The sequence below is a fragment of the Scomber japonicus genome, chromosome 7 (genome assembly GCF_027409825.1).
Source record: "Scomber japonicus isolate fScoJap1 chromosome 7, fScoJap1.pri, whole genome shotgun sequence".
In the NCBI taxonomy this organism is placed as follows: domain Eukaryota; kingdom Metazoa; phylum Chordata; class Actinopteri; order Scombriformes; family Scombridae; genus Scomber; species Scomber japonicus.
Genome location: NC_070584.1, coordinates 33,617,589 through 33,639,700, shown reverse-complemented (window position 1 = coordinate 33,639,700; position 22,112 = coordinate 33,617,589). Strand labels below are relative to the sequence as shown.

General features: G+C 39.8%; 1 protein-coding gene across 1 annotated transcript; it reads right to left on the bottom strand.

Annotated features, from left to right (window-relative positions):
• Nucleotides 1-1,581: 1,581 nt before the first annotated feature.
• On the bottom strand, nt 1,582-20,646 carry LOC128362342 (NACHT, LRR and PYD domains-containing protein 12-like). Its single transcript, XM_053323084.1, has 10 exons — nt 20,557-20,646; nt 19,717-19,866; nt 17,668-17,882; nt 16,209-17,532; nt 15,648-16,112; nt 15,037-15,207; nt 14,016-14,186; nt 13,452-13,625; nt 3,528-3,649; nt 1,582-1,616 (listed from the first exon to the last, which is right to left on the bottom strand). Exons 1-10 carry the CDS (start codon nt 20,622-20,624, stop codon nt 1,582-1,584), a joined length of 2,895 nt encoding a protein of 964 aa, XP_053179059.1. The 5' UTR covers nt 20,625-20,646.
• Between the last annotated feature and the right edge of the window lie 1,466 nt (nt 20,647-22,112).

The following is a 22,112-nucleotide window of genomic DNA, read 5'->3' as shown; positions in this document are numbered from 1 at the left end:
TGATGAGGATCACTGTCTCTGTACATCTTGTAAGGCTGTCAGCTGTAATCCAGCTTTATTTCCTGCAGACATCAACACAACAACAACAGTCGTCTTCACATCAACTCAAACACATCATCACAACAAGCTTCTGGCTCATCTGATTGGCTGACTGTTCTCTCTCTCTCTGTGTCTTTCTGTCCAATCCTGAAGCCTGTCACCATTCTCCTCTCACAGCTTCACTGAGGAAAGCAGCACTGAGAAAGTTGGAGCTTCACCAGGAATTACTGGATCTTTGTTTTCATACTGACTGTGTTTAATACTAAACTGCTGAAACCAGCACAGACTGACTCCAACTCTCTACTGACCTCAGAGTCTCCAGTCTGCAGTCTGGACTCTGCTGAAGATCAGACAGCAGCATCACATCTGAATCCTGCAGGTTGTTGAAGCTCAGATCCAGCACTCTCAGATGGGAGGGGTTGTACTTCAGAGCTGAGGCCAGAGAAGCACAGCTGGTCTTTGACAACCTGCACCACCTCAATCTGAATAAAATAATAAAATATGTCAGTTTAAAAGACAAAGTTCATGTTAAAATAACAATAAAAATAAATACACAAAAAAAGATAAAGTTCATGCGTGAAATCATTAAATATTTCATAATCTCTTCAGCGCAGAGCAGAAGAAAGTTTAAATGTTTAGAAAATATAAACTCCAAACAGCTGAACCCAACAGGATGCAAATCAAAACAGTGAAAAAGAGATTCTAACATTCAGAACCATATTCATGTGTGGCAGTAATCATTCCTCCTGTCCATACTGACTATGAAGGTCTCTTCCTAACACAGCTACACTGTAGGAAATGACTTCAAAAGTTTCACCTGAAGACTGCTGAATATGTTACCTCATATTAGTTTAAACTCTGGACGTCAGTTTTATACAGAACAAGACTGTGGATTTTAAATTCCTGAAAACATTTAAATCCTACAAATTTGTGTTCAGTAAATCCTGAAAATTATGAACCAAACGTTTGATTTTGAATTGAATATATAGAAAAAAATCCACCAAAGCTACAGTTAGTGAACTCACATCAGAGTCTTCAGTCTACAGTTTGGACTCTCCAGTCCAGCAGACAGACACTTCACTGCTGAATTAGACAGCTTGTTTCCACTCAGGTCCAGATCTGTCAGATGAGGGTTGGACTTCAGAGCTGAGGCCACAAGTTCACAGTGAGTCTCTGAGAGTCCACATCTATAAAGTCTGTAATGACATATATTACAACATATGTTATCATGAAAGAGGACATTTTATATTTACTTCATGCATTTGATGATGAAACAGTTTGACATTCATTATTTTGATGAACATTTGATCTTCACATCAGTGGTTCAGATCATCTTTATTTATATTTTAAAACATTGTTTTCTGAGGCATTTTATTCCTTTAATGGACAGTTGAGAGATAAACAGGAAACAAGAGGAGAGAGTTACAAACACAGCACAAAAGGTAAGGAAATTTGTTAATGCCGTAAATTGGTTTTGTGGAACACCAGCTTGAAGTTGCCCAATTGCGCGCTGATTCTTGGAGCAGACACCAACTGACCTGCTCACAGGTGCCAGATTGGTACCTGATTGGCAGCGCCTGGGGGTACCAGAAGCTCAAAAGAAGAGTCAATAGCAACAGCAAAATAAGCCATTTGGCATTGGCAGAGAAGATTTGCTACATTTTTCATGGGCGCAACCCACATACTCAGCTCTTCCAACGGTATATGATTTATTGCCAAGAAGCATTGTTACAACAAAGTTCTACCAAACACAATTTTCTTAATTTTTGTGCTACGTGTACGTGTGTGTGTGTGTGTGTTTGTTTGTGTGTGTGTGTGTGTGTGTGTGTGTGTGTGTGTGTGTGTGTGTGTGTGTGTGTGTGTGTGTGTGTATGTGTGTGTGTGTGTGTGTGTGTGTGTGTGTGTGTGTGTGTGTTTGTGTGTGTGTGTGTGTGTGTGTGTGTGTGTGTGTAATAAATTCAGATTAAGCTAATATGACACTTTGACAGTCTGGTAGACTCACACTTGATGTGTCTGTCTCAAAGTTTCAGAATATTTAGAACTAAATTCCCTCTTTGAGTTTGGATCCCTCCACTGCAGCTCAGCAAGGAAACACTGAAGAAACCCAAACATACTTACTTGATATGTGGAAGTCAGACTGCTGAAGCCTCATATTAGTTTAAACTCTGGAAGTCATTTTTACACACAACAAGACTGTGGATTTTAAATTCCTGACATTTAACAACTACAGATTTGTGTTCAACAAATCCTGAAAATTATGAACCAAACATTTGAAACTTCACTGAAGAATTTGAATTTCATAAATAGAAAGAAACTAGTAATGCTACAGTCGGTGAACTGACCTCAGAGTCTTCAGTCTACAGTTTGGAATCTCCAGTCCAGCAGACAGACGCTTCACTGATGAATCAGACAGCCTGTTATGACCCAGGTCCAGATCTGTCAGATGAGGGTTGGACTTCAGAGCTGAGGCCAAAACTTCACAGTGAGTCTCTGAGAGTTCACAGCCAGAAAGTCTGTAATGACACATATATTACAACATATGTTATTATGAAAGAGGACACTTTATATTTACTTCATGCATTTGATGATGAAACAGTTTGACATTCACTATTTTGATTAACATTTGATCTTCACATCAGTGGTTTAGATCATCTTTTTAAAATATATTTTAAAATCTTTGTTTCTGAGGCATTTTATTCCTTTAAAGGACAGTTGAGAGATAAACAGGAAACTAGAGGAGAGAGAGACAGAGAATGACATGCAACAAAGGTCCACCACCAGAATCAAAGCACAGACCAGTAAGCTACCAGAACACTCCCAGTTCAGCTGATGCTGTCTCACTGTGCTTGAATGAAACAATCAATTCTCATCACTCTCTCTCATACCTGCAGACTTTTAATCTTTGTTTAGCTTTAATCTTGCAGATGAAGGAGAGAAAATGGAGTTACATTGAGGCTTCCATAATGTGCACAGTGTGTCTGTGTGATCTGATCGCATGTCTGTCTCCACAAAGTTAACATGAGGACATCTTGATTAGAAAACCACTTTTACTATCCACTATGTTTAATGTGACTGCAGGATAGCAGTCACATTTGACTCAGTTCAACTCAGTGAATAGTTCCAGTTGAGAAAGATCATCTCTCTTTGCTACCTGCTGCTGTCAGGTTCACATCCATAAGCAGCTACATTTACTGACTGTTCACAAACACTAATGAAACTAATGACCTGACAATATTACACCTGTACATCATTAAATATGAATGGTTTGTGTGTGTGCGTGCGTGCCTGTGTGTCTAGTCTATTCTACAGATTTGTGTTCAGCAAATCCTGAAAATTATGAACCATACATACCAACATATGAAACTTCTTTCTTTTTTTCTGAAGAATTTGAATTTAATAAATAGAAAAAAACTAGCAAAGCTACAGTCAGTGAACTTACTTCAGAGTCTTCAGTCTACAGTTTGGACTCTCCAGTCCAGCAGACAGACGCTTCACTGATGAATCAGACAGCTCGTTGTAGCTCAGGTTCAGTTCTGTCAGATGAGGGTTGGACTTCAGAGCTGAGGCCAAAACTTCACAGTGAGTCTCTGAGAGTCCACAGTTAGAAAGTCTGTAATGACACACATATTACATATTTTTATATCATTTTTAAATATTTGTTTTCCAAGGCATTTTATTTCCTTAATGGACAGTTGAGAGATAATGACCAGTTTATGGAGGCAGTCAGTTACAAACTCAATTTAAATAATATCAATGAATTCATGCTAATAATAATAATAATTACTATTATAATTCTTAAAGTCTGCTGTGTAAAAAACATCAGGTGTTACCTGTATGTCTGATTACATATCATGTAATATTAACTTTACTGCATTCACTGATAACTGTAAAATACTAATATATGTAATAAAATGCTGCTGTGATAAAACCTCATCCTCTTAAGTCCTTCATTTGTTTGACCAGGTTTGAATGACGCCTCCAACACCCAAAGGAAGAGAAATATAAGGAAAAACTTAATTTAAAATCCAATAATTAATAGAAATAAATAGAATAACTGAAAAAACATTTACACATCACAAGAACATCTGTGACTAAGTATAACTGACATGTTATTTCACCTTATCTACACTGATTTATAATGTTAATCACATCTGGACTTACAGAGCCTTTCTGCAGTTCCTCACAGCTGGGATCAGTCTCTGTCGTCCCTCCTCTGATGTGTTGTACTTCTTCAGGTCCAACTCATCCAGAACCTCCTCTGATATCTGCAGTATGTAGGCGAGAGCTGAGCAGTCGAACACAGAGAGTTTGTTCTTCTTTAACCTGTTCGTTGACTTCAGGAGGTCTTGGATCTCCTGATGTACTGAGTGGTCGTTCATCTCCATCAGACAGTGGAAGATGTTGATGATTCTGTCAGGAGAGATATCCTTCCTATTCATCTCCTTCAGGTTGTTGATGACTCTCTGGATGGTTTCTGGACTGTTGTCTGTCTGACCCAGCAGGCCTCCTAAGAGACTCTGGTTGGACTCCAGAGAGAGGCCATGAAGGAAGCGGACAAACAGGTCCAGGTGGCCATTTTCACTTCTGAGAGATTTCTCCATGGCTCTCTTCAGGAAGTCATCCAGAGATGTGAAATCATGATGACTGTCAGGTGGGTTGTTTCTGAGGGAGGAGTCACATCTATCATTGGTTTTGAAATAAGCTGAAATCTTCTCAAGGAAAGATTTTGGTTTTGATTCCCACAGGAAGTCCTTCACTACCTCTGTGTTGCTGTTGGTGTAACAGTGGTATATATAGACTGCAGCCAGAAACTCCTGAATGCTCAGATGAACAAAGCTGTAGACTGTTTTCTGGAAGATCACACTTTCTCTTTTGAAGATCTGTGTACAAAATCCTGATAACACCAAGGCCTCTGTGACATCAAGACCACACTGCTCCAGGTCTTCTTGGTAGAACATGATGTTTCCTTTCTCCAGTTGTTCAAACGCCAGCCTCCCCAGCTTCAGAAGAAGTTCCCTGTCAGCCTCCGTCAGCTCCTGTGGACTCATCTCATGTCCCATATCATACTTGTTCTTCTTCCTCTTTGTCTGAACCAGCAGGAAGTGTGAGTACAGGTCAGTCAGGGTCTTGGGCAGCTCTCCTCTCTGGTCTGTAGTCAACATGTGGTCCAGAACTGTAGCAGTGATCCAGCAGAAGACTGGGATGTGACACATGATGTGGAGGCTCCTGGATGTCTTGATGTGTGAGATGATTCTGCTGGACTGCTCTTCATCACTGAATCTCCTCCTGAAGTACTCCTCCTTCTGGTCGTTAGTGAAGCCTCGTACTTCTGTTACCCTGTCCACACATGAAGGAGGGATCTGATTGGCTGCTGCGGGTCGGGAAGTTATCCAGATGAGAGCCGATGGAAGCAGCTTCCCCTTGATGAGGTTTGTCAACAGCACGCTGACTGATGACTTCTGTGTGACATCAGACACGACCTCACTGTTGTTGAAATCCAGTGAAAGTCTGCTTTCATCCAGGCCGTCAAAGATGAACAGAACTTTACAGACAGCGAGCTTCTCTGCTGTGAGCTTCTGTAATGTTGGATAGAAAACATGGATCAGCATGATCAGACTGTACTGATCATCTTTGATCAAGTTCAGCACCCTGAATGAGAACAGAATCAGCAGACTGATATCTTGGTTTTCGGAGCGCTGTGCCCAGTCCAGAGTGAACTTCAGCACTGAGAAGGTTTTTCCAACGCCAGCGACGCCGTTCATCAGAACCACTCTGATGTGTTTCTGTTGGTCAGGTAAGACTTTAAAGATGTCCTGACACTTGATTGGAGTATCATGGAGGGTTTTCATCTTGGAAGCTGTTTCAAGCTGCCACATCTCATGTTGGGTATTAAGCTCTTCACTCAGTCCCTCTGTGATGTAGACCTCAGTGAAGATGCTGATGAGGAGGATTTTACTTCCTGTTTCATCGGTTCCTTGAGTCACACATTCACATGAGCTGCTCAGACTGATCTGATGTTCATCTAAAACCTCCTGCAGACCACTTTCTGCTGAAAGAGAAGAAAAGAAATCAGTGTGAGTGTTAATGTTCAGTAGGATAGAGGAGGTGGATTCCTGTCCTGTTTCAGAGATGATGACATCAGCAGACAGATCTTCAGTCTTACTTTGTACAGTGCTGGTCTGACTGTCTGTCTGCAGTCCAGATCTGGTTGTGGATCCTTCTGCACACTGGGGACAGGAGGAGTCTCCTGATGAAGCAGACTGGTCCCAGTATGAGGTGATGCACTGTCTGCAGAACCAGTGTCCACAGCTGGTAGAGACTGGATCCTTCAGGACGTCCTGACACAAAGAACAGCAGGACAGCTGCTCCTCCACAGAAACAGCCCTCCTCTTCCTCTCTCTGTGGACATGAACACATTCTTTATGACACATGACATTAGAGGAGGCCAACTAACAGTGTGAGTGTGATACAACAGTTTTACACATTTGACTTTTCCCAAACATTAAATGTCAGACTCAGTTTCCTCCGCTGCGGTGGTCAGTCTGCAGTGATAAATCAACTGCAGCAGGATTTTTCTATACATTTACATGACCTCCTCCTATATTTTCTCTCTTTCAACAGAAACACATAAAGACACTCAGTTTTCTTCCATTTTACCCACATAAACCTGCCACAGTACTTAAGTACTTTTACTTTAGTAAAAAAGGACAGACACAGTTTGACTTGTTAGCAAATCCTTAGTAAATATCACCCTGGATTACCTGCTGCTACTTTAGATTTATTGACTGGAAAATAAATACCAGCCCTGTCTCTGTTTAACATGTACAAGAAGGTTGTAGATTACAGCTGAATGTAAGCTAGTTCAGTTTACAGTAGAAACAGTCTCTTACTCTGTGTCTGAGGGTCTAGGTTCATTACTGAAGTCTGGAGGTTCATCTTGTGACCAGTCACTCGTCACAGACAGACGGCTGAATACTGGAGACTCCTCTCTCTGTCTGAGGTGATGACATCTGGAAACAACAAAAGTTTTATATACAGTACATTCATTCATTGTGACAACTATAATGAAGAAAGGGTAAGGTTGCAATAAAGGGTGAGACAGTCAGTAATTCTTGTAAAGAGCATGTAAGAGCCAAAATGTATATTTGTTTGTGTTTATGTATTTGTTTGGGCTGCACATATTGTGTCATTTGCGTTGATTGACCCATGGGTAGGGATAGGAAGTGATGAGATTTTGTTGATACCAATGCCATTATCGATTCTGCTTATCAGCCCAATTCTTGATCAAATCACTTGTCACCTCTTTGTGTAAGAAAAAAACTTGGCCTACACAAGATTTCAGTGACAACTCAACTGTTTTATTATTTCCATTGTTTAACAATGAACTTGCATTCTCTTGAATATATAAAACATAAAGTAGAAAGATAAATGGTCTGCAGCCAAAAGTTATTAATTAATGAATTAAGTAATTTGAAAGCATCTTACCTGCACGAGAATATCAAAATGAGGGGGGAGGCAACTGTTAACTGTCGTTATTAATGTTAAGGTTATATATCCAGCAACCTCTAGTTAGCTCTGGATCAGACATCACTGTGCAGGGTTGTTGAGGTAAAACAGACTGAGCACCGAGTTATTCTTCTCCTCAGAGTTATTTAATGCTGCAGTGAGTGTTGGTCAGCCGGTCCTGTTTGTTACTGCTCACTGCTATAAATGTAGAAACTTCACAGTAAACTTCACTTTTATCTCAGAAAGGTATTTATTTAGTCATTCAATCAAAACACATTTATTTTAAGATGAACTATAAGACAGCTGAAGGTAACTTTAGTGTATAATTTCTGGAGGCTTCACTACCCTCAAAGATGAGTTCCACCTTTTCTGTTCCATTAACACCACACCCCTCGGCATCGATAAGAGGAACTGAGCTCGGATGCATAGGATTCCAATGGATCTGACAATTTGGAAATGGTTCTAAAACCATCCCTACACATGGGCATGGTTTCTTCTTATTTCACCTCTTAGTGGAGGGAGTTTTAGACAAAGAGGGTTAGTAAGGCTCTTTTTTTGACTGTCATTATGTTCACAATATTCTCACATCATATCACATCAGGTATTGTTTAATAATGTTTGTGCAACAGCTGCTTGTCAGTCTGTTTTGTTTCATTCAGTAAACATTATTAAAAACTTCATCTGGACTTCAGCATGGATTTGTGTTGACACGTCACAGATAAGAGCCAACTAAGTCTCTCTCCTGCCTTTTTATTTGGAGAGAAGTGGCTACAGCGTGGATATAAACACATGTAGTCACAGCTGCCACTTTATATGTAGATAGCTGAACCTGCTGCAGAAGAGCTTCAGACTCTAATAACTGATGGAGATGGTTTAGTAGAGTGTGTGTTGTCAGTCAGTTACTGGTCTAAAGATTTTTTCCTGAAGTTTACAGAAGCAACAGTCTCTTACTTTGTGTCTGAGGGTCCAGGGTCATTAGTGAAGTCTGGAGGTTCACCTTTAGACCAGTCACTCTTCATAGACAGACAGCTGGATATTAGAGACTCTGCTGTCTGTCTGTGGTGCTGACGTCTGGAAATAACAAATGTTTTACATACATTATTAATTCTTATTCAGTGCAGACATAAATACATGCAGACACAGCTGCCACTTTATATGTAAATGGCTGAACCTGCTGCAGAAGAGCTTCAGATTATAATAACTGGAGATGTTTTAGTGTTTGTTGTCAATTAGTGATTGGTCTAAATATTCTTTTTAGAAGTTTTAAAGTTTATTTAAATTAAATATTTCAACACTGAATCATCTTCAGGTCAGTTTACAGTAGAAACAGTCTCTTACTTTGTGTCTGAGGGTCCAGGTTCATTACTGAAGAGAGGAGGATGATCTTCAGACCAGTCACTCTTCATAGACAGACAGCTGGATATTAGAGACTCTGCTCCATCCTCCTCTTCCTCCATCTTCTTCTTTCATCTTCTGGAGTCTGAGAGTTAAACCAGTAACACTGGAGACACACACACATACACAGTACAAATAAATAAATAAATCCAGTCCGTCTTTCAAATGTAAATGTGCAAAATAGATACTGATTGTGTAGGATCACTAAAATTAATAACAGTCTCCTTTCCATGCTGCTCTGACTCAGAGCCAGGTCATGTCCCCCTCCCTTGCTCTCGAGGTAGAGCCGCTCCCCCTCTCACATCTGTAGGCTGGCTCCCTCCTTCTCTCTGTCTCTCACTATCTCCTGCATAGCAGGCCTCGGCTGCCTTATCTGCTCCAATCTTGTCTACTTGCTGCAACTGGATCTCTCCTCTCCATTTCAGTTTTAGGTTTTATTTCTCTGTATTAAAACTACCTCCATTACAATGTGATGTAACAAGTCAAACCAAAGATAAACTTTAACTCTGGTTTAAATCCAACAAACAGACTTCAGATAAACATCTGAGTCACATTACATCACTGTAAGGACGCAGAAACCAGAAAATGAAAAACAGGAAATAACTTTTAAAGATGTCAAACACAGTTTTCATATTTTTCTGACTTATCAATCATTATTTGCAGCTCTGATATTAACACTCACCTGCGTCAGACTTGTTGTTTTCCTCCTTCTGCTCTGCAGACTGTAAAGTGGAGCCCGACTGAATACTTTCCTACCTGCTTCTACCTGTTTGCTCCTCCCTTCTCTAACTGCGCACTTTGAAATTCAGTTCTTTGCATTGCAAAACACCACCTACTGTACAGCATGCAGTATGTACACCAGGATCCACATGACATTATTCTGAGAATAAATAAATGAATGAATTAATGAATATATAAATACATGAATAAATAAATAGATTAAATAATTAATAATATGCAGTAATCCAGTATTTATCAGGAAATCTATCATTCCTCTCTGTGTCTGTGGTACTGAAGAATTTAAAAAAGATTTGATTTTCTAGAAACAATTCAATTCATTTGATACTTAATATATACATTGTGTTTTGCATTTTTTTTGCATAAGTGACAGATTCAAAGGTTGATTGTAGTCGATGTATTAGTAATGCCTTAAGGCTCCAGTAGGGGGAGTTGATCTTCTCTCCCTCACTTAATACACAGGAGTGCAGACGAGAGCAGTGTTCCTAATATTTATTTCAAGTCTCATCCTTTCCAGCCTGTCTCACCTTTATTGCAACCTTATCCTTTCTTCACTATATTTGTCACATGCATTATTACGTGTTTTACATGTACAGCTATATTACAGTAGGCTACATGCATACTTGTGAATTAGAAACAGTCTTACATTAAACCAGTGTGGTCAAACTTAAATCTGGATAGGTCTATACCCCCCCTTCTATTTCTCCCATTAACACTCTGTGCTCTAACTGTCTTTTGTATTTTACATTATGTTCTTCCATTATTGTCCTCATCCCATTTTCTGCTATACTTCCAATACTTTTTTTTGATTAGTGCTTTACTTTCACCTTTTCCAAATGATATGTTGATTACTTGCATCATGTTTAGTGATCTTTTAGGCATCCTGTCTACAAATTAATTACCTTTCAATCCATGCTCAATCCCACATGTGCAAGTGCCCAGAGAAAGTTGTAGCTTACATCTATCCCCAATTTTTGAATTGTGGCTCACTCAAAAGAGCCGGAATACCCATCACTATCAAGTACTCATTTTCCTTTTTATAAAGTTTTGGATATCTATCCAAAATACATTTGAACGAGCACAGTGTAAAACAAATGAAATATTGTTTTCCTGTCAGAATTACAAAGAACTCAAACATAATCTATATTTAGCCTCAGTAAGACAGCCTTACTCACATCTACCAAACCTGAGCCTTGTTAAAGACTGAAAACCTGCTGCTTCACCCACAGCACCCTGTTCAGTTAACTGCAGTCAGTACTGCTCAGTGGAAAGTTTGGTACTGTGGATATTTCTGGGCTGCATTGTGTCTTCTCTCACATTGAATCTTTGTACTTCAGGAGCACTGCTGGACGCTGCTGAGTAGTAGTTCTGTGTATTTCATGGAGGATGTGTGCCATGTGTGGACTCTGCCTTTTATTGCTTTTTTCTTCTCAGTACCTGTGTTTCTTTAAATATATTATGTTTTGGACACTCACTGCATTTTTCCTTATTTTAGACATTTCATAGACAAAATGATTAATAGAGACATCTCTTACTAGATTGACTCTCCTCCCACATTTTTAGGATGCCTTTTTTCAGTTATTTCTCCTTGTGTGTTCAGTCTGTATGGATTGCGGTTCTCTTGTATCGTCACTTGGTGGTGCTGTTTCCTTCTTTGTATTTTGCACTTGATTTCAGCAATAAAGCTACAGAATAAAGAAAACCATCAATGTTAGTAAAATTCCTGAAAAGTGCCAAGCACTTTAACACTAATTGAAAGCTTAAATAAGTGTCAGATATGAGTCATTAATACACAAAGACCAAAAAATGTATAAACCCAATAAAAATAGATACATGAATCTTAAGTTCAACAGGATAAAAAAGCTCCAAGTTTATTTATATGTACAGATGAATTTGAATCAGCCCCCACTCTGTCTATGTAGATGTTGCCCCCCTGGCTTGGTGGGTGTCAGGCCAGTGGTCATCAACCCTGTTGCTGCTGTAGCTGTAGCTGTTAACAAACAGGCAGACAACGTTAGCTTGTTTACGGCTCGGGCTGCAGGATTTTTTTCTGCTTCACAAAGAGACAATCAACAATTTACTCAATCACAAATTACACTACCAAATAGGTCCCTGAGGTGATTAACAAAACACTTGTAATTCCAGGTAATTTTCAACAGACATCACGTCCTCAGAAAATGAACACGCAGCTACAGTAGCCTATATGTGAAGCACTACAACATTAACATATACATTACAATATGAAAGTCCATCAGTCCTTGCTCTTGAGTTACACTTGAATTACGTATAAAACAATAATATACAGTTTTACAGTGCATAACCCAACTTCGGCTCAGTTTAGCGTGTCCATTGTACTGTGTGTGTACTTACCTTTACTTACATACATTAAAATATCTCCATTTCCACACATTACTGCAAAACTACTCAATTCTAACCACCACACGTCACCACCAACTCTTAACACTTATACTCGAGCAGATGCATATATTATTTTAGGGGAAAATTAACCCACCTGTAGATGTGAACAGGAAGACGAAGACAACTTTAGCTTGTTCTCGACTCGGCTGCAGCTCAGGTTCGTCCCAAACTCTATGCGCCCCCTGTTGACATGTTTGAGTATTACACTGTGACAAGTAAATCAGAACCAGAATCAGAATCAGAATATTTTATTAGTCCCAACAGTTCAACAATTCATTTCTACAGTCAGTCCATTCATAATAAATACAATAAGATATAGTAAAAGACACAACAATAGATACTACAGCTGTCATCCACAATAAAGCATCTAAAACAGCACCATCATCCTCACAACATCAGCACCAACTAGCTTATGAAATGTAAAGTATAATTAAATTGGCATTTTAATCACAATTTAAGAAACAATAAATTAAAAATATAGGGGTGTCTACTTTTAACAACACTTAACTTATTTAACCTCTTATTTTAACAATGAACTGTACCATAGCCCCTTAATGAACTGACTTTTTAACATGTTTTTATGACATTTTAAATTCGTATACATATACTGTATTTTTTAACCCTTTTCAGAGACATGTATGAACCTATATTAAACTAACACATACAGGAAAAATCAATCAAATTTAAAAATAAATAAATAAATAAAACCCTGAAAGAATCTGATTCCACATTTAACAAGCTCATAACATCTCTTTGTTTTTTCATCTTAATAAACAAATGCCAACTTCAAAAAAATCCAGAGATGTTCAGTTTGTAGAAAATTAAGAGACTTAAGTGAAGACGACAAAATCCAGATCCAGACTCCGGTCCAGATGGATCATCAGGAAACAGCTGATCCTCTCTCAACACTCCTGGATGTTCACTCTCACTCTCACAGAGATCAATGCCCCAGCTTCCATCTGATGAGAGAAGAAAGAACAGAGGAGATAAATGAGTGTTTAGTGAGACTCACTTCATCAGCTGTCAGTCAGTGATGCAGCACATCCAGTATAAAGAGCAGCAGGGACTTCAGTCGCTTGTGTGAAATCAGAGCCAGTGATTTGCAGGCTGCAGTCAGACTGATCTTAGAGCTCTGACAAAGATGAACTGATCAATTGTTTAGTGTTGAAATGAGAGAACAAACACTTAGAGATCAGATTTGATGGTCTGAGTTTGATGATGAGGATCACTGTCTCTATACATCTTGTAAAGCTGTCAGCTGTAATCCAGCTTTATTTCCTGCAGACATCAACACAACAACAACAGTCGTCTTCACATCAACTCAAACACATGATCACAACAAGCTCTCTACTGACCTCAGAGTCTCCAGTCTGCAGTCTGGACTCTGCTGAAGATCAGACAGCTGCTTCACATCTGAAGACTTCAAGTTGTTGAGACTCAGATCCAATTCTCTCAGATGGGAGGGGTTGCACTTCAGAGCTGAGGCCAGATAATCACAGCTGATCTTTGACAAACTGCAGTACATCAATCTGAATAAAGAATAAATTATGTCAGTTTAAAAGACACAATCATACTTGTCAGAATATTACTTCAGAATATTTAGAATTAAATTCCCTCTTTGAGTTTGGATCCCTCCACTGCAGCTCAGCAAGGAAACACTGAAGAAACACAAACATACTTACTTGATATGTGGAACTCAGACTGCTGAAGCCTCATATTAGTTTAAACTCTGGAAGTCATTTTTACTCACAACAAGACTGTGGATTTTAAATTCCTGAAATAATTTCAATTCTACAGATTTCTGTTTTTCTGTCTCAGCAAATCCTGAAAATTATGAACCAAACATTTGAAACTTCACTGAAGGATTTGAATTTAATATATAGAAAAAAAATTAACAGAGCTATAGTCAGTGAACTGACCCCAGAGTCTTCAGTCTACAATTTGGACTCTCCAGTCCAGCAGACAGATGCCTCACTGATGAATCAGACAGCTTGTTGTTACTCAGGTCCAGATCTGTCAGATGAGGGTTGGACTTCAGAGCTGAGGCCAAAACTTCACAGTGAGTCTCTGAGAGTCTACAGTCAGAAAGGCTGTAATGACACATATATTACAACATATGTTATCATGAAAGAGGACACTTTATATTTACTTCATGCATTTGATGATGAGACAGTTTGACATTCACTATTTTGATTAACATTTGGTCTTCACATCAGTGGTTCAGATCATCTGTTTTTATATTTTTAAATCTTTGTTTCTGAGGCATTTTATTCCTTTAAAGGACAGTTGAGAGATAAACAGGAAACTAGAGGAGAGAGAGACAGAGAATGACATGCAACAAAGGTCCACCACCAGAATCAAAGCACAGACCAGTAAGCTACCAGAACACTCCCAGTTCAGCTGATGCTGTCTCACTGTGCTTGAATGAAACAATCATTCTCATCACTCTCTCTCATACCTGCAGACTTTTAATCTTTGGTTTGCTTTAATCTTGCAGATGAAGGAGAGAAAATGGAGTTACATTGAGGCTTCCATAATGTGCACAGTGTGTGTGTGTGATCTGATCCCATGTCTGTCTCCACTAAGTTCACATGAGGACATCTTGATTAGAAAACCACTTTTACTGTCCACTATTTTTAATGTGACTGCAGGATATTTTGACTCTGTTCAGCTCAGTGAACAGTTCCAGTTGAGAAAGATCATCTCTCTTTGCTACCTGCTGCTGTCAGGTTCACATCCATAAGCAGCTACATTTACTGACTGTTCACAAACACTAATGAAGCTAATGACCTGACAATATTACATCTGTACATCATTCAATATGTAATGTCATTAAATATGTTATGTTATGTTATGTTATGTTATGTGTGCGTGTGTGCGTGCATGCGTGTGTGTGTGTGTCTAGTAAAAAACTAGCAAAGCTACAGTCAGTGAACTGACCTCAGAGTCTCCAGTCTACAGTTTGGACTCTCCAGTCCAGCAGACAGACGCTTCATTGCTGAATCAGACGGATTGTTTCCACTCAGGTCCAGATCTGTCAGATGAGGGTTGGACTTCAGAGCTGAGGCCACAACTTCACAGTGAGTCTCTGAGAGTCCACAGCGAGAAAGTCTGTAATGACACATATATCATTAAAGAGGACACTTTATATAACTGGATTACAGCTGATAACAGAAGAAAGATGATGACATTACTGAATCAGTTACATACTCAATTTAAATTATATTGAATAATAATAATAATTATTATTATTATTATTATTATTATTATTATCATCATTTGTTTTATCATCTTTATCAGCAACACTCAAAGGAATAAACATATAATATTAGAAAATAATAATAATAGAAAAAAAGCTATAAATAATCAACTAAAACAACATTTAAACAGTGCAAGTACATCTGAGACTAAATATAACTGACATGTCATTTCAGCTGTAAACAAGTAGAGCACTCTTATAACAATAATAAAAATTTTATATGTTTTATATTAGAAGAACTAAACTACTAATCTACACTGATTTATGATGTTATAATCACATCTGGACTTACTGAGCCTTTCTGCAGTTCCTCACAGCTGGGATCAGTCTCCATCGTCCCTCCTCTGATGTGTTGTACTTCTCCAGGTCTAACTCATCCAGAACCTCCTCTGACATCTGCAGCATGTAGGCCAGAGCTGAGCACTGGATCTCAGAGAGTTTCTTCTCTGATCTGTTCTCTGACTGCAGGAACTCTTGGATCTCCTGATGTACTGAGTGGTCGTTCATCTCCATCAGACAGTGGAAGATGTTGATGCTTCTGTCAGGTGAGATATCCTCCCTGTTCATCTCCTTCAGGTTGTCGATGACTCTCTGGATGGTTTCTGGACTGTTCTCTGTCTGACCCAAAAGGCCTCCTAAGAGAGTCTGGTTGGACTCCAGAGAGAGGCCATGAAGGAAGCGGATAAACAGGTCGAGGTGGCCATTTTCACTTCTGAGAGATTTCTCCATGGCTCTCTTCAGAAAGTCATCCAGAGATGTGAAATCATGATGACTGTCAGGTGGGTTATTTCTGAGGGAGGAGTCACGGCTGTCGTTGTTGCTGAAATAAGCTGAAATCTTCTTGAGGAAATACTTTATTTTTGATTCTCCCAGGAAGTCCTTCAGTACCTCTGTGTTCCTGCTGGTGTAACAGTGGTACATGTAGACTGCAGCCAGAAACTCCTGAATGCTCAGATGAACAAAGCTGTAGACTGCTTTCTGGAGGATCACACTCTCTCTTTTGAAGATCTGTGTACAAACTCCTGATAACACCGAGGCCTCTGAGACATCAAGACCACACTGCTCCAGGTCTTCTTGGTAGAACATGATGTTTCCTTTCTCCAGTTGTTCAAACACCAGCCTCCCCAGCTTCAGAAGAAGTTTCTTGTCAGCCTCCGTCAGCTCCTGTGGACTCGTCTCATGTCCCTCATCATACTTGTTCTTCTTCCTCTTTGTCTGAACCAGCAGGAAGTGTGAGTACAGGTCAGTCAGGGTCTTGGGCAGCTCTCCTCTCTGGTCTGTAGTCAACATGTGGTCCAGAACTGTAGCAGTGATCCAGCAGAAGACTGGGATGAGACACATGATGTGGAGGCTCCTGGATGTCTTGATGTGTGAGATGATTCTGCTGGACTGCTCTTCATCACTGAATCTCCTCCTGAAGTACTCCTCCTTCTGGGCGTCAGTGAAGCCTCGTACTTCTGTTACCCTGTCCACACATGAAGGAGGGATCTGATTGGCTGCTGCAGGTCGGGAAGTTATCCAGATGAGAGCCGATGGAAGCAGCTTCCCCTTGATGAGGTTTGTCAGCAGCACGCTGACTGATGACTTCTGTGTGACATCAGACACAACCTCACTGTTGTTGAAATCCAGCGAAAGTCTGCTTTCATCCAGGCCGTCAAAGATGAACAAAACTTTACAGCCAGCGAGCTTCTCTGCTGTGAGCTTCTGTAATGTTGGATAGAAAACATGGATCAGCATGAGCAGACTGTACTGCTCATCTTTGATCAAGTTCAGCGCCTTGAACGAAAACGGAATCAGCGGATTGACATCTTGATTTTCGGAGCGCAGTGCCCAGTCCAGAGTGAACTTCAGCACTGAGAAGGTTTTTCCAGCACCAGCGACGCCGTTCATCAGAACCACTCTGATGTGTTTGTGTTGGTCAGGTAAGACTTTAAAGATGTCCTGACACTTGATTGGAGTGTCATGGAGGGTCTTCATCTTGAAAGCTGTTTCAAGCTGCTTCACCTCATGTTGGGTATTAACCTCTTCACTCTGTCCCTCTGTGATGTAGACCTCAGTGAAGATGCTGATGAGGAGGATTTCACTTCCTGCTTCATCAGTTCCTTGAGTCACACATTCACATGTGCTGCTCAGACTGATCTGATGTTCATCTAAAACCTCCTGCAGACCACTTTCTGCTGAAAGAGAAGAAAAGAAATCAGTGTGACTGTTAATGTTCAGTAGGATAGAGGAGGTAGATTCCTGTCCTGTTTCAGAAATGATGACATCAGCAGACAGATCTTCAGTCTTACTTTGTACAGTGCTGGTCTGACTGTCTGTCTGCAGTCCAGATCTGGTTCTGGATCTTTCTGCACACTGGGGACAGGAGGAGTCTCCTGATGAAGCAGACTGGTCCCAGTATGAGGTGATGCACTGTCTGCAGAACCAGTGTCCACAGCTGGTAGAGACTGGATCCTTCAGGACGTCCTGACACAAAGAACAGCAGGACAGCTGCTCCTCCACAGAAACAGCCCTCCTCTTCCTCTCTCTGTGAACATGAACACATTCTTTAAGACACATGACATTAGAGGAGGCCAACTGACAGCTCACAAGTAGATTCAACACATTCAATTTGAAATGAAACAATGGATACTACGACTGAAAAAGAGACAACAATTTACCAGCAAAGTCAGAGAAGAAGAAGACTGCACGCTAGTGAATATGGATGTAGACAATGCAGGATTTAAAACTCCAAAAATTGGTTTTGCAAATGTATGTTGAGGAGGGAAGTGGATTCAACACATTTGTTGGATCACAAGGACACAACACAATGTGTTTTGGTAATTAAGTCAATGTAAACATGACATTTGCCTGTTAAGAAAACATTTTAAGCTACTCTGAGCCATTAAAACCCGGGATATGACAGGGAAAAGATGAAGGCAGGTGCCGTTGTTTCACCTTCTGCAATATCTTCAGGGGAAAAGCCATTCTTTTTCACTAAAATTAAGGAAAAGTTTTCATACTGGTCTCTCTACCTAATCAATATCAGATCTCAAGAGTTACCATGCGCTGCAATTCTGATATTGCATTTGTTGATTGTTGCTGTCCTACCTACGTGGGGAAGCTGGCATACTACCTGCTTGCGATCATCCAGCTGTGACACACCTGGCGAGTCAGCTGCTCTCCATCCTCTCCTCGACTCATGGAACCATTACACCTTATACTCCACTGTGTTAAACAATTAACGCAGTCAGCCTGGCCATTCTGACAGGAATGGGCCTTCCCCCTCTGGAAACCAAGGATTCACCACTTTTCTCTGTACTATTCCACTCATAAACTGAATGACACTAAGAGCAGATCATTAATTGTTGGTTGCTCAACTTCAACAAATACGCACCCTCAATGCTGTGACCACAAAACAACAGAAAACCAAGATGTTTCAGACTGTAAATCATGAGAAAGTGCTCTGGGACACGAAAACAAAACCTAAGGGGATTTTAAGCAGACATTTAAATTTAAGGAGTATTGTGTCAAAGGCAGAACAACTGGAACAATTACTGTCGGATTCCAACCTTGATTATCTGTGTCTCTCTGAAATGTGGCTAACTCAAAAAAAACCCCCACCAGGTATTTTTAGTATCCCATGTTGTAGTGTCTGTAGACGAGATCATAAACACAGCAAGGGTGGTGGTGTTATGATCTATGTTAAAGAGAGCATACAATGTAATCACATTGATTTGCCAAATGATAATCTGGAATGTGTGGGGGTTTCTATTATTCTTTATCCTGAAATGTCATTTAATGTAATTGCACTGTATCGACCACCAACTGAAAAGGATGTCTTCTTTGATAATTCATCTGATGTTCTCAAAAACTGTAGCGGCAAAGAAGTGCTCCTAGTGTGCGATTTCAATCTGAACTGGTTAGATAAAATACATAGAAAGAAGTTGAAGGACATTGCCAATAAATTTCAGTTGACTTAGATGATTGAGAATCCAACAAGAACAACAAGATCTTCAAAGACGGATTTAACTTTAACAAATAAAGTTGATCGTATAACAAAAACATACAATCTAATTACAGGCTTAGTAGATCATAATCTTACTTTAGTTGCAAGACAGCTGTCAAAGATGCGATATAGAAATCAAACTAAATTTGAAAGGAAGAAATATACCTAGTTTATTCCAAAGAAGGATAGAATAGAATATAGTTATGTATAATATATAATGAAATAAGGCAAACTAAATGGTAAAATATAGTCCTGAGCAGGCCTGTGATCATTTAATGTCTACATACAAGCAATGTGTATCTAAATTTACCAAAACTGTGCTTCAGAAGCAAAATAGAAAACAGACTCTGCCTTAGTTAAATGACTCTCTTACTTTGTGTCTGAGGGTCCAGGTTCATTACTGAAGTCTGGAGGATGATGATTAGACCGGTCACTCTTCATAGACAGACTGCTGGATGTTAGAGACTCTGCTCCGTCCTCCTCTTTCTTCATCTTCTGAAGTCTGAGAGCTAAACCAGTAACACTGGAGACACACACACACATACACAGCATAATAAATCCAGTCCTGCCTCTCAACTTAGTAGCTTGTTACTAGTTTACAGGCCAGCTGACAGTCTTGCCTGACTCTGGCCTCAGTCTGAGGTGCTGACGTAAGGAAACTACAAATGTTTTACATACATCATTACTTCTTGTAAAGAGCACGTGTAATAGCCTATGTATATGGAACTGCTTCATGAATAACACTGAATTTATCGCCTGTAAACTCATGCATTTAGTCTGACATTTCATGAGCAGCATAGCTTTTTTAAACACATCAGATGACACTTTGGATTTACAAAAGGCTTGCATGTGTAAAAACGTGTGTAAACTTGACATAGCCCGCAAAAAATTGTGCAAGCTGATCTACAAACATGGCGGAGATAATACGCGCTGTCCATTTAGTACGTTTGCCATAATGAATATGTAGTATGGGGTGTTTTTACCCCAGTGTGTAAAATACAGGGAGGAGAAAATGCAAATATGTTATTTTGCACACGCATTGTGATTTACCAAACCTGGAAATTATTTTGCTGATGGTAACTGTGTCCATAAATAATAAGTTTGAAGGGCAGGTATTAACCTGCTGTCACTAAATAGAGGAGTAAACGGAGGCACAATGACCACCTGTTTAATATCATGTTCAGGTCAGTTTACAGTAGAAACAGTCTCTTACTTTGTGTCTGAGGGTCCAGGTTCATTACTGAAGTCTGGAGGATGATGATTAGACCGGTCACTCTTCATAGACAGACAGCTGGATATTAGAGACTCTGCTCCGTCCTCCTCTTCCTCCTCTCCGTCCTCTTCCTTCATCTTCTGGAGTCTGAGAGGTAAACCTGTAACACTGGAGACACACACACACACACACACACACACACACACACATAGCATAATAAATCCAGTCCTGCCTCTCAATTTGGCAATTTCTCATTAGTTTATAGGCCAGCTTCCTCTGTCTGGGACAATTTATTCTCAGAAGAACCCCCAACCAAACAATCTTTCAAATGTATGCATAAAACAGATACTGGTTATGTAGGATCACTAAAATGAACATCAGTCTCTGATACTTGCTGCTCTGACCATGCCTCCCTCCCTTGCTCTCCAGGCAGGGTGCCCGTCCTCCCCCTCTCATCTATAGGCTTGCTCTCTCCTCCTCTTTTTCTGTCCTGTCTCTCACTATCTCCTGTGAAACAGGCCAGCTGCATAACCTGCTCTGAGCTTGTTGACTGGCTGCAGCTGGATCTCTCCTCTCTGACGCATATCATTTTTAGGTTTTATCTTTGTCTTAAAACTACCTCCATTATAGTGTGGTGTAGCAGGTCAAACCACTTTAACTACAATCATGTTTGTTTTCTGTTCTTCACAAAGATAAACTTTAACCTCTGGTTTAAATCCAACAGACTTCAGATAAACATCTGTGTGCTTCTTAACTGTGACTATTTAGAGCGCAGCAGTCGCTATCACATTACACAGACGCAGAAACCAGGAAATGAAAAACAGGAAATAACTTTTGAAGGAAAATAGTCACCAATAATGACAGTAATCGTTATTGGCAGCCCTGATATTAACACTCACCTGCCTCAGAGTTGTTGTTTTCCTCCTTCTGCTCTGCAGACTGTAAAGTGGAGCGTGACTGAATACTTTCACTTCAGGTGCCCCTCCTGTTAACTGCGCACTTAGAAATTCATTTATTTGCATTGCAATACTGCCACCTAATGTACAGCATGCAGTATGTAGACCAAACATTATTCTGAGAATAAATGAATAAATCATATTAATCAGTCCAGTATTTATTAGGAAGTATATTACTCCTCTCTGTGTTTGTAGTACTTAAGAATTTTAAAACTATTTGATTTTCTAGAAATAACTAAATTCATTTGATAGTTAATATATACATTGTGTTTTGCATTTCCATAGCATACAATTTCATTTTGATCTTGGTTATGCTGATAAAGTTATTAGTTCAGATAAGTAAGTGACAGATTGTTGACAGATTCCAGGTTGATTGTAGTCGATGTATTGGTAATGCCTTAAGGCTCCAGTAGGGGGAGTCGCGCTTCCTGACTTAATACACACGAGTGCAGATGAGAGCAGTGTTTTCATCCCTCTTCCCTCTATTCTGCCTATTTTAAGGGAACAACATGTTTATCTCTATGGGGTCCTAATATTGATTTCAAGTCTCATCCTTTCCAGCCTGTCTCACCTTTGTTGCAACCTTATCCTTTCTTCATT

What these genes read in the sequence shown, in the direction of transcription:
- LOC128362342 (XM_053323084.1), bottom strand. Translation starts at nt 20,624, where the DNA reads ATGAAGAGTGACCGGTCTAATCATCATCCTCCAGACTTCAGTAATGAA. An exon ending in ATCTGGACTGCAGACAGACA is followed by an intron (nt 17,533 to 17,667) that starts GTCAGACCAGCA and finishes CTTCTCTTTCAG; the next exon opens with CAGAAAGTGGTCTGCAGGAG. An exon ending in TGCAGACTGGAGACTCTGAG is followed by an intron (nt 3,650 to 13,451) that starts GTCAGTAGAGAG and finishes GTGTCATTACAG; the next exon opens with ACTTTCTAACTGTGGACTCT.